The sequence below is a fragment of the Drosophila simulans genome, chromosome 3R, assembly GCF_016746395.2.
Source record: "Drosophila simulans strain w501 chromosome 3R, Prin_Dsim_3.1, whole genome shotgun sequence".
In the NCBI taxonomy this organism is placed as follows: Eukaryota; Metazoa; Arthropoda; class Insecta; order Diptera; family Drosophilidae; genus Drosophila; species Drosophila simulans.
This window is the reverse complement of record NC_052523.2, coordinates 14,937,836-14,951,455: the sequence shown is the minus strand read 5'-3', so window position 1 is coordinate 14,951,455 and position 13,620 is coordinate 14,937,836. Positions and strand designations below refer to the sequence as shown.

At 40.8% G+C, this 13,620-nt stretch overlaps 1 protein-coding gene across 1 annotated transcript; it reads left to right on the top strand.

Moving 5' to 3' along the window:
- Positions 1-12,546: 12,546 nt before the first annotated feature.
- On the top strand, positions 12,547-13,475 carry LOC6728562. The gene is made up of 2 exons (XM_002103867.4): positions 12,547-12,855; positions 13,231-13,475. The coding sequence occupies exons 1-2, from the start codon at positions 12,596-12,598 to the stop codon at positions 13,313-13,315; spliced, it is 345 nt and encodes a 114-aa protein (XP_002103903.1). The 5' UTR covers positions 12,547-12,595; the 3' UTR covers positions 13,316-13,475.
- The last annotated feature ends 145 nt before the right edge of the window (positions 13,476-13,620 follow it).

Below are 13,620 nucleotides of genomic sequence, written 5' to 3'. Positions count from 1 at the left end.
ATGCCGAACGTCTCCGTTCTCGTTTTCGTCCATGTACATCTCATTCCTCGCACTTGTTCATCATCAGTTCGCTTCGCTCCGCTTCGCTGTGTTGTCTTTTGACAAATGGCTTCGATGATGTTTTTTATTGCCCAGACCTATCTGACTCAACTGTGTGTCTCCATGGCTGCTGACATTGTTATATAGCAGGCATATATATGTATATATGTATATACATCCATATATGTGGCTACAAGCGTATGTATTTTCATGTTCTGAGGCATATTTCGTTCATTACCATCGACACAGACTTCGGCCTGCCCATAACTCCATCTAGTCAAATATTTATTTTCCTTTTTCCATTCTTCATTGGTCTTAAAGAATTTTCTGTCTCAGAGGGGTTTGTTTTATTCCATGTCATCTATAAGTGTACCTTATAATTTCATGCTTAAATTAACTTACATCAATATCCCAAACTGTTTACTAAGCTTTAGACAAATAAAGTTTTATATATTTACTTTTTAGTTTTACTCGCATTATATTTATATAGTATTTTCCACAGTATTCAGTCGTTCGATTTGCTTTAGTCCATCCAATTCGGTTTTCTCCAGCGTTTGTTTTATTTTTCCTGAGCGTTTTTATTGTTGTCATGTTGCTTTGGCCGTAATGGCAGCTCGTAAAAATGTTTCATTTATGCTAAATTCATTTTTGTGCCTCCGAAATCTGTTGCCGCGCCAAAGTAATAAAAGGATTCTTTCCATTTGCAACCATTCATTCGCTCGCCGTTCATTCATTCATTCCTTTCCTCGTCTAGTGGTTGGTTTTTCTTGTCTTCTCATTTCTTTGTTGTTCGGTGGCTTCCGCGTGGCCCGAAGGCTCATCCCCAACCCACTTCATTTTTTTTTTTTTTGACCCACCCAATGGGGGGTGGACAGGAGTTTATTGGTCTACAAATTATATTTGCTTTGTTCGGCAGTTAATGAGTCTGTTAACGTTGTGTGTTAGCGCTTTTGAGTGTTCATAAAATGGCCGAGTGCATACTGAGTGGAGTTTTGAGTCGCGGCATCTCTTCAGCTATTCATGGACACTCGGGCACTCACCCTTTGATGCCGCATAATTACTCGATAATGTGCATTCAAATCGTAAAATCGCATAATCCCCACGAATCGCCGAAAAAGGCTGTTAACGCCAAAGAGGAGCTATAAGCCATGGCCACCTGGCACGCTTTATGATGGCCATGAAATTTGGCCCAGTTAAGTGCGAAAACTTTTGTAAAATAGTTTTCAATGGATGTCGGTGTTTCGCGTTTGCATTCGCAGCTGATTGCTGAATTCACTTAGTCTTCAGAAACCGAAATTGCATTGCATGTACAGATTTGAAAATATAAAATTAAGAGCCCGCGCGAATCTTCAATACGAAAACCGATTCGCAGATAAATCTGAAATCCAACAAGCTGTACCGCAATTCACACCCCAGGACTACGAAGCAAGGACTCGGGGAACGGGAATCTGGAATTTGGAGTCTGGATTCCTTGGCCATCGCCAGCGAAGCGTGGCGAAAGTGACAAGCATTAAAACCGAGTGAGATGGAGGAAGGAGAAAACTGCGAGGCACCCAACCGCCATGTCATTAAATGCGAGAATCCATTAAAAGCCGAAAATCAAACCAACTTTATTGAATATCAAATTAACATGTTCATAAAAATGCGCACATTAAATTAAAAGCGAGAATGGAGGAGCTGCTCGCCAGGCAAGGACGACCAAGGAAGACGTAGTCGTAGTCGGAGTCGGAGTCCAATACCAATTTCAGTGGCTGTGGTGTGAAGAGGAAATAATAAAAATTAACCAGCAGGCGGAGAAAGAAGATATAAAAGCAGATTCCCAAGACAGGCCAACTACGTTTATGGAATCAATTTGAAAATGTGCAGAAAAATGATTTGTGATGCAGTTAAATACTACACAATGTACGCTCTACTATTTATAAAAAAAAACATTTTTTCTTAAAAAAAGTAATTTTGCAACTCTTTTTAAATATGCGCCATTAATATGCGTACATTTATATATAATTTACTAGTTTATACTTTTTATAAATAAATAAATATTTATATATTAAATATAAAAATATTCAATATATTTTAATTAGCTTCAGTATTATATACAAGTATACAAACATAGATTTCTATAACTGAATTCAATCGAAATGCCTACGCATAAACCTTCTGGTTCGGGAACACTTGTTAGCCAGGACAAAGATGTCCTTTGGTGGCCTGTGAAAATAGCACGAACATTTTATTTATTTATTACGCTTAGGTGACAAGGACATTGGAGAGGATTTTGCCAGCTCCTCTTCCGATGCTCCAACTCCTCGTCTCCTCATCCGCTGCCCCTCTCACTCAATCTGCTTGCTCCGGCGCTTTGTGTGTGTAATTAAGTGAGGCATAAATAAAATGCCTTTTTAGTATTCATCACAATTTATGCTAAGCTCTCAAAGCATCAAGTTGCCTATGACAAGGCGCCAGAATCTTTTTCGCATTCCTTGCGAGCGAGCGAAAAGGGGGGGAGGGCGTGGTTGGAAGTGGGCGGAGAAAGTGGGCCGCTACTCTGTTGCATAACTAAGCGCGTCAGGATGGATGGGGAGGTGCGGTGGGGGGAGTGGCATTGGGCGGATTATGGCATATAGCCACTAGTTTGGGGCTACGGCTACGGCTTCTCGCACATTCCACAATTCGAGTCGCCCGCTTCGTAGCTCATCAAATATGCAATTAAATCAGTTTCCGTTTAATTAAACCGGAAGTGCGTCGACTGCCATCTCGCTCGGTTATGTATTGGCATCCCGGTCTCACACTCTGCGGTTTGATTTTTAAGTGCTGCGCCAAGCTGGGATTTTTACATTTTTATGAGGTTTTCCCCTGCACTCGCATTCCATTTAATTTTCCGCTTTCTCTCTCTCTCTGTCGAGCTCATTGGTTATTTTGCATTTTATTGACTTGAATGAAAGGCGGATCGGGAAATGAAACGGCAAGCCGCAAATGAATCAGTGCTAAGCATGCATGAAGGCTTAGCCCGGCAATTAGTTAGCCATTGGCATTGCCATTAAATCGCAGGTTGCAATCGCCGTTGCCCTGGCTGCGCTTTAAGTCCTCAAAACTGGCTAATTAAACCACGCGAATTGTGCGCCTTAAGTTATGCCACACTCGAGAACAACAATATAGCGAAGAAGAATGAAATTGCTGGCATTGCCTCCTTTGCTGCTTTCCGTTTCGCTTCTTGAGCTTATTTCTTAATTATTAATTAAGAATGAAAACAAGGCAAAAAGTAAGTTGCATGCGCGTACTTTCGCTGGAATTGCCACAATTTCACTGAGACGCCCGTGAGCATGCAAAAGCATATGCACACTAACATTGATGGGCGGGCAACTTCACTCGCATAAATGCCGAGATTATTATTCGAAATAAATATTTTAACAAAAAAGAAAGGAAATTTCTTAAATATAAAAAGCAATTTACCTGTTGAAATTTCCTGTTAACTTTCAACTGTTAAATTTTGATTTTATCAATCCAAATGATTATTGAATTTATCAATCAGATTATTTAATCTGTATCTAACTATATGATACTTATTTTTAGCTCTCATAAAAGAGCATCCATTGGTTTACTCGCAGCATGTGTAAGATTGTGCAATTTTCTCGCTTTGGCAGCCTCGTCAAGACATTTGGATACAACAACTGTGTCACTTCAGCCATTCACCTCACCGTTTCAGCCACTCAGCCACCCAACTACCGACCACGCCCACAGAAGCCCACCGCCCATAGCTTCGGCACTTGTATACCTTAGGTATTATCCAGCGTTGTCAACGGCAACCAACGACAACAATGGCGATGGTGATGGTGATGATGATGATGATGACGACGAAAACGAAGACGATGTTGCCATAAGTTAATTTGCGTCTCATATATGCATGCCTGCATTTGCATGTGTGTCAGCCCGGCTGGGTTTGCATTAAAACTTGAAAATTTAAATGCCCTAAGTGATGCAACTTCAACAGTCTTATAAGTGGCCATATAAGCATGTAAGACTCTCCTTGTGTCACTACTATATATCTTGTTCGCTGGCTTGGCAGCGATTGTAGTTGTCAGTGGCTCAGTTTCGTAATTAGCATGAAAATAACTTTGTGAAACACCTATGGGCAGAACTTTAAAGAATTTCTATCGTAGAGCCCGGCATGCGTATGTACATATATATGTGGCACTTGGTACGTGGGGCATAATTGAAACAAATGCATATTTAATGAATTGCGCATAACTGCTAAAATGTGTCATCTGTCAATGGAGATATTAGGTTTTGGTCAGTAATTGATTTTGTGCATTTATCACGCAAATTAATGTTAATTGTGAGCTAATATCGAAATTTATCACCCGCCCACACTGCGTATGATTGATATGCTTAAGTGCCACACTTCAAATTCTCAATCATTGTGCTGAAAATCAATTTTGTGTTAGTTATTCTATGGTTTTCAGGTGCGGTTTTCACGAATCATGCGCTCGAATATTCCCAAGTCATTTTGCCCTTGACCTCAACCTAACAGTCTTAATTAAAATTCTTCTCCCTTGGTAACAAATATTTAAGGATTTATTAAAATAATTTAACATTTAGCAGATAGAATTTGCTAGAATTATATCGAGTAGTTTTCAAAAACCACACTATACACCGAAAGTGGAGGCGAAACATTCTTTATTCCTTCTTCGGCATCCCTGCTTTTCCAATTTTAATTGCAAAACTTTTCCGGGAAGTGAGGAGGGTCCTTGGGGCTAGGGGGTCCCTGTTCGGGCGCCACGCTTGATTACAGGGCGTGCTTATGCGCTGATTGCTTGGCTATGAGTTCCATTCACTCGCTCCTGCCCCATTAGTCCCTACTACCACATGGCTACCGCCTCACTGATTGTTTCATGCAGCTTGACTTCGCCATCATTATTGGCTATTGGTTGTACTTTTATCTCCGTTTCTATTTTCGTTCCTTTTGTGTTTGATTTTGATTCTCCTCTTTTTTTTGGGTTTAAATGCCACATAGTTGTCCTTTTTATTATTTATTTTCATTCCGACTGCGAGCTGAGGCAACGAAACTCTTTATCGAACATTGTTTTGATGTTTTTATTACTTTCGAAATTCTTTTGCGGGGGCATTGGTGATTATTTGCACGATGCCAGAGGGCAAATACTTCTCAGGCAATCATAATCACTGGATACGGAGATAGACTCAAGTCGTGAATATAAGAATACCCTATGTTTACTAAAACTAAAACACTAATCATCTTTTAAATTTTACTAAATATATTTCTAAATATTTCATAAAGAATACGATTTGGATTTAAGGAGTAAGTTGATTTCAATATAGCTTACTTGAAAATTCATACTCCTGACCATTTTAATGTTCCACATCATAAGTAAGAGTATAATGACGACTTTTCCGGCTGATTGCCTGCAAAGGTCTTCTCGATAACTTTACCTTTTCGTGGCTTACTTTCTTTTTAACCTTTTTCCAGTTGAACTTCTTCTGTCTAAAGCGAAATGCCAATCATTCTTCACCAGGATTAAGGCCAAGTTTCATTTAACCAAATTAATTTTCCAAATTAATGGTTGGCATGTCTGTCTACCTCGACTTCCTGCCCACCATCGAGATCAGCTCACCTGCCATCGCGCCTCCGCTCTTAGCCATAACAATTTCTTTAAAATCCTGCCGTTTGCATATGTTTCGGATATATGTTTCTGGAGCTGGGCGAAATATGCTGAATATGTTGCCACATTGCTGGCAGGCAAAAGAGTTGACAGCCATCTCCTGCTGAGAGCGAGACAGCTACATGTGGTGGGCGGCGGTGGAAAGGGGGCGGGGCAGACAACGACGAATTACAATTATGATGACACAAATTGGTTATGTTTCTGCATGTGTGTGTGTGTGTTGTTCTGTGTTTGTTCTGCCTTGAAGTTGGTTTTATTTATTTATATATATATATTTCATTTTTTTTTTTGGTTTTCTAACAACCCAAAATGTCAGGATACTCAGACAGGGGATACATGGCATGTGGGGCTTGTCATCGTTTCGTTGGCATTCGGTTGGCTCTCTATCCATTTGAACATTTTCCCGGCTCACCCCAAAGCGGGTAAAAACAAAATCGTAAAAAACCATAAAGCATAACGCTGGAAAATGTATGCAAAAAATAACTTGCTAGCCTTCTGGCCAGGCCAGCATAGCCTAACATAAAATATGAAATTACATATAATAAAAAATCAAGCCATAAAGTTGTTTGCTACTCCGTAAGCTCCACTCTTTGATGCTGCCGGTTTCATATTCTTGGGGATTTTTCAGCGAAATGGAAATGCCTGGATGAAGACACCCCCTGACAGTCGCTCCTTGAAAGTAACTAGAACAAATTGCATTTGATTAGCTCGATTATGGAGCGAATGTCAGTATGATATATGAGTTGGCTAAATGCGGCGAAGAAGGTAGCTTTAATCTTAAAAATGTTGATCTTTGTGATGCGGTTTAATTTGAATTTCATTTCTTAGCTGCTTAGACAAATGAACACCATTTGAGCTAATGCAGTTCCAGTTTTCAGATGGGGAGATCCGAAAAATTCATTCATTAAAATCCAACAGGTACAACTTTTGTGCGAAAGTCAATTGTATGCTCAATAGCTAATAACCGCTGGCTATGTGTGCGTGTCCTGGTTTTTGTGGCGGGAGTGTGGGGGTGGAAAACAATTTGGAGTAACAGACCTCTCGCATACAAACGACTATTTCAACCCTCTGGCTAGGAAGAGCACCCCAACCACTCCCCCCCTCCCATCCAACCACACCACCCACTGAAATAACTTTCCCACCTGCTGGCCAACGAAAACAACAACAGAAACAACCAACGAGGGCATATAAATAACAATGTTGCCACTGAATATGAACAGTGCGGCAGAGGGGGGTGGAAAATGGGGGTCTAAAAATGAAAATTGTTTACGCTGCCCACGGAGCTCTTTTGCCAGCAGCAAAAGATTAAATTATTGTTTAGACCATAATTTCAACGACACTAAAATTAAAAAACCATTACCAAGAGCCAAAAAGCATTATTTGCAAAAAAAAAAAAGAAGGAAGAGGGGCAGAATCACCCTCAAGCCACGGCAGGAAAATATATTTCCGCTTAATTTATTAACGATTTTTGTAAGCCATAAACTTTTCATGCGTACGTGTGTGCGTGTGTGTGTGTGTGTGTGTGCCCTCTGCGCTCCACTAAGTGATTTTGTATCTTATAGATGGGCCAACCACCCACACTGTGTTTTTGTTTCACGTTTTTTTACGATTTGCACATAATTATAATTGAAATTGCGACGATGCCGTGAGCACCGACGACTTCCATTCGAGTGCCAATAAATAATAGAATCAAGTCATAAACTGATAAATGATGTGCCACCATCGGCGGCAGGACGAGGATGCCTCCGCCAGCCCACTTCACCCGGTTTTTTTTCAACGGCTGTAATAAACAAAGTTAATCATTTAGGATAATTGAAATTTTTACGAGACACTCAAAGTTATGTTTGCCTCTTTCTTTCCCGCCTTTCGCCAATTTGGCAGGTAGCTTAGAGTCAGGATCCTCATTAGACACATACATACATATATTTGTATGTACATAGGTCTCGATGGTTCATTGGCTAAGTGTTATGTACTTATCGATGCAAGCTGTTGATTGGAATTATGCCCACACGCCGCCGAGAACAAAGGCCGATCAGGACGAGATGGCAATACATAATGGGAGACCATCAAAACGCCAGCAAGTATGCAACAAATGGCGAGTCAGCAAAGTGAAAGAACAAAGGACTCGGATTTTGCACTGACTTTTAGCATTTTCAATCTATTAAGCTGGAACTTGTTCACCTCCCACATTAAATACTTACATTTAATTAATTTCACATGGATTCCAAACCGATTTTAATATGTTCAAAAAATATAGGAATTTTACGCGTTTCAATGTATTAATTTTCAGCAACCGATAATTAAATTTCGTTACCATGTTTGCTCTCAAAAGGTAGTTCGTTAACCTATTCCCTACCACTGTGCTGGCCACATTTGCTGTGTGCCATTCGAACACATGCTCTACCCATGGAAATACATTAAAATTAAATATTAAATTTAAGTGCATCATAAACGCAAACAACGAACCCATCAGACAGTCGAGTGCGACAGCCATCGAGTGTGGGATTGTGATGGGCTGGGAATCTACCTGTGCACAAAGTGTCGACGCCTCAATTTTCATCACAGCCAAATAAGAGCACAGATGGAGTAAGAAATCCGAACCCAGACCAACAAGGAGAATGGCAGGCGAACGTAAGCCAACTGACAATATGTTAAACCGAAATGGTGGCATGGAGTGACGAGGTGGCATTGACTTGGATTAAGATGCACCAAGGAAAAATTCGGAATGTCGCAGGAGTAGTGCACTGCGAAAAGCAAGTGCGTACTATTCAATTGTAAATATACTTAAAGTTGCATTATCATTTTTCTTAGCTTTCTTTTAGGCAGATCTAAAAGACAGTTCGCTTGGTGCTCCTTTTTCGCAATATTCACTAGCAACCACTCTGATTTTTTTCAGTGTAGTCCCACTGCTACTGCCACTACTGCACTTGTCGATATCGACGTCAAAGTCTCGTAATGCCGCACTCGCACTTGTCAGCCTAAAAGATGACAGTGATGGCGATGTGTTATTCCTGCCACGGTGCGGTTGCGGGAGCGAGATGACGCGCTGCTCGATTGGCGAGCGAAAGGACACGAGGTCCTGGCGGGTTAACACATATTACGGCCCTTGCGTATTGATGTCGATCAAACCGATATATGTGCATACAGATGTGCCCGTCTGTGTGCGGCTGTACGAGTATCCAACGCAATTGAGGTCATGTCCATGCGGCATTCATTGTCGACATCGGCGTTGGCGACGTATATGCCAAAGCATTAACTCGGCATTTGTTCCAAGCTGCTCTGAGGCAAGTCCGAGATGGGCGACATGGGCTAAGGGGTATGGGTTAAGGGGTATTGGGTATCGGGTATCGGGTATTGGCGGGTGGACAGATAGCGCAAGTTCGGCCCGAGAGTTGCGACATATTGAAAATCATTGCACACACACTCGTACACTCGCTCCGGCGGTTTGGAATGCCAAAAAAAGAAAAAAAAATGTAGAAGGAAGCTGAAACAATGTATTGAAAGACAAACGGCATTGGCATCAATTTTTATTTGCCCGCACGGCCATGTGTGTGTCTGTGTTGGCCGGAGGAGAAACAATTTTTATTACATTGAAAATTTGCATAAAATATTTAAGCCAAATGGTCGGTCGATTGCACGGGTAGGAAATGTGGGGAAAAAATCTTGTGAATTATTCCCACACTCTTAGGCCTTCGCAAGCTGATGGGATTTGGTGTCTGAAGACTTGACAGGCCTTTGGGGTAGAGAGTTTGGTAACCGAAAGTTGCGGTTTCGATATGTGAAATGGGCTATAATGGATATGCGTATTCCCACTTTAAAATGGGACAAAAGTACGCTATGCAGAATCGATAGGGGGATATTTTTGGGCCAGGAAAACTACATCCTCGAATTATAGAAATCAGTATCAATAGTTTAGATGGAAACGTTGATAATTTATATAGATATAATATGAAATTTATAAAAAAAATTAAATTCGCGACTGAGATAGCACTATACACTTAGCGAGATAAATAGATGAAGAGAAAGAGAGAGATAGAGAGAGAGAGAGAGAGTAGATTCCAAAGCTGCGGCAATATAGAGAAAACTTGCAGGATTCGCTGCACGTTCGCATCTTTAACGCCATATGTTGACTTTTGCTACAATTTTCCAGCTAACCCACAAAAACTGGGGCAAGGGGTTGGTGGTTGGGTGGTTGGGGGTTGGGTGTTGGGCCATATCCTTTATCTTATACGCTATTTTATGCCTGCACCACCCCACGCCAACTCACCACTCCCATCTCATATGGCTGTTGTTGTTTCTCGCCTTTTTCGCCAATAGATTGTGCCACCACACTTTGGCATTTTATAACATAAACTTTCATTTGTTTTCTTTCGTTTTTCTTGCTGTTTATATATATATATATATTTTGTTTTTTTCGCCACATTTATGCTGCTTTTGCCGTTGTTGCTAGTGCTTGTAATGCGCTCATGTAGTTGGCCCTCCCCACGCCCCCTGCCATTATATTCGGCTTGAGTGCCGCATGCTAAGCCCCCGAATACATAGAAACGAGTGTGATGTCTTGACATCTGTCTACCGGCCCCACAGACCCCAAACCAAACGCTTTTCCGCCTCTGACAATCGTCCAAAAATGTAGATTTGCATGCACATCAGCATTGGGCATACATTTATCTCGCCCACTGTCTACAGTGCCGGCCGTCAGTTGTGGGCCCTTAATGTGATGGCACGCGAAAAAAAGAAGATCCTGTTTGAAGGCTGGGATTGCAAGATAAAGGGAATAGTGTAAAAGAATATTTAAAGTTATACTTACCGTATAATATCTTAGAAAGCAACTAATATCGCTTAAAGCATTTGAAATGTTGTATTCAAGGCAAACGGCAAGTTAAAATGACATTTTAAGTGTTTAAAAAACTATGAAAGTCTTATATTTCCATTTCGTTTAACTGATTGACTGTCTATATTTAATATGCTTTAGTATATAGTTTATATAGTTTGCCAAGCTAACATTTCGGTTAAATATATACAGGTTCTGAACTGAATTCGCATTGATTCCTCCTTAGCCGAGTGGAAAGTCGAATTGATTGATTCGAGTAAGTTCAACAGTTTATTTGCATATTTTGCAGAATTTTATTGCACAACGGTAAACAGAACTGAATTACTGCAAAAATATGCAAAATATTTAAATTGCCAAAATATCCCTTGGCCGAGCATATACATAAATACAAGTGCACGCCGATGTCAAGGGAGGCCAATGCAATGGAGGGCATGGCCCAAATGCAGAAGCCAAACAAATGTAAACTCGCTTTGTAGTTTATTGAAAATTTAATAAAGTGCAGCCAACAAACGAGCGGACAATGCGGGGAGCGGGAGATAAAATAGGGGAAAATGCCAATGAATGCGGCGACTACATGGAATAAGAAATATCCAAATAAATATGCTATTTGCCTTTATTGCAATTCAATTTGCTATCAAAGCATCAGGACCCGAATCAGCAGCCAATGCTCGTATGTTTATTCCATAAAGGATTTCAGCTCACGGCAGCTGCTCGGCATTTTCAGAATTTAAATGGAATTTAGAAAGTATTCCAGCTCGGCATCGTTGTCAAGTCTCCGCCCAGGTATGCTGACACAAATCCGCCCGCAGGTGAGGCAAAAGCCAAGACTTGGACAACCGTGCAGACCTGCAACTGCCGTCTGTCATCCGATTTTCCCGCACTTTTCCGATCAATAAGTGCGGCTGGAAGGAAGATGGATAGTTGCAAATGGTCTTAAACTGCTAATGGAAGTGGTTATCCTTGTATTCATATTAAAATGAAATACCTGTGTGGCATCATAAAAATGTATGATTCTTTGATTAGAAAATATTTTAACAAAATGTTACAAATGTATGACTTTGTTTATCAATTTTTAATATAGTTTTAGAGACGAAACGTAAAGAATTCGAGAACAGGCAAATCAGCTTGGTTGTTTCAAAATCAAAATCGCAAAAATATGGCAATAAACGAATTTCGCTTTTAACAATACACTGGACCTACGCCGGTTTGTTGCCAAAAAAACCGCCTTCCACACAAACATCATTTGACCGCATGCAATTTTGGTGGCATACAGATACCCATGGTCAGGCCATGGATACCATGGATAAAATGGGCGTAGCAGGGTGGGGGTGGCGCCTCCTAATGTGGAATGGGGGGGGATCCAAAAATGTCCCTAGGTGTTGGCCACATGGGAGCCGGACGAACGCATCTATTTGTATTTTGTTACAGGACATGCTCTCAGTGGGCATATCCTTTACTCGCCCAAAGAGGCTGGCTATTGGGATGTTGGACATCAGACAGAGACTTTTATTGAAAATGTTCAATGGCGAAAATTCATAACTGCAGAAAGTGCACGGAGAAAAAAAAGCATTTTCATGACCAGTATTGTATCAATTTACATGAAACAAAACTTATGATTAAAAGTGCAAAAAATGTGTAAATTATAATATGTATATATATTAATTTCAAAGGGAAACAAATTAATTTAAATATTATGCAAAATAAAATGCAGATACTCCTTTTCAGTGCATTGCATTTGGGTTTTCATTTCGAAATCAAAACTGCCGACTCCTGTCCCTCGGGCAGGAAACTAGGCTCCGTCTGCTTTCATGGCAAAGGGAATTATTCTGGTTTTGCGAAATGTTCTGTAATACTGAATGCGGTGCTAATTCAGCTGCAATCTGCAATCTGCACTGCTTCAGTTTTAGTCTTTTTGTCTCCCATATCCGGCACTTGGTTAGTGACGACGGCATATCATTGAATCGCTTCGATTGCCAACTGGGAATCTTATCAATTGGCCGGCCAAGTGGCCGTTGGCGTTTGTCAAAGGAGCTCTGCAAAGTCAGTCAGTGTCAAAATGTCGTCGTGGGTTGTTTCCACCACCGAGCTGTGCGATTGTGGTAACAAAGGCTCCAAAGCCTCGTCCTCATCCCAGCGGCACACGCGTCTGATCCTGCTGGTGTGGCAGAATCTCACCGAGAAGTGCCACAAATTCGGAAGTTTTCTCCGCCGCGAAACGAATAAGCCGCTGCCCAAAGAACTGAGGCGATCGTTACGTCTTAACAAATCGGCCCGCCGGAAAGGCTATCGGAGTTGCGAGAGCGAGGCAGATAAACGGTACGCATTATAAACATATAGCATAATCAAGTGGCCTAGATAAGCCCATTGTTATTGTTTACGCCAAGGTTTGCCTATGTACACACCTGCTAGATTGGGCCTTCTAAGTTAAAACACATTAAATTTAAGTTTTTTGACAGGAAATGCCTATTTCTTAAGCAATAAATTCGGAAAAAAGACTGTAGCATTAATACCGTTTTTATTTAATTCAACGTTTTGATTTTAGTTTAAAATGAGCATATGTTATTCAAGCAGACAGTTTAAAGGCATCAGCATGAGCCTACAAAAAGTTAATTAGAAACAGATAACATCTTTGAGATAATATATGTGCTTAACTTGATATAAACAAAGTTGTTAAAAATGTTCCACTTTCAGGCTGATAACAGAGCGTTTAAACGAACCCGTCAACATATCCATTCGCATGGGACCTGCCTACGACTATAGGCCATCGAATTTCTGATCGATCGGGAATATTACATAAGGATATAGTTCTTCGAATTTCGTAGCTCTGCTAACTGCTGACATAGCTTAAGATGTAATGTTACTGCTAAGTTGCCAATGTAAACTGTTATTAAAAGTTTTTACGCAGCCTTACACGAATGTCGTAAGCTCTGCAACAGCTGATGAAATCAAAGAGCTTTACAGAGCGACGAAAGCTCTGTGTTACTCTTAAAGACACACATGAGTTCTCTTGAGCTCTACTCTTACTACGCCCACACAAAAGTTTATTGCCACAACAAGTGGACGTGACTTTGTGCACCACAA

What these genes read in the sequence shown, in the direction of transcription:
- LOC6728562 (XM_002103867.4), top strand. Translation starts at nt 12,596, where the DNA reads ATGTCGTCGTGGGTTGTTTCCACCACCGAGCTGTGCGATTGTGGTAAC. An exon ending in GAGAGCGAGGCAGATAAACG is followed by an intron (nt 12,856 to 13,230) that starts GTACGCATTATA and finishes TTCCACTTTCAG; the next exon opens with GCTGATAACAGAGCGTTTAA.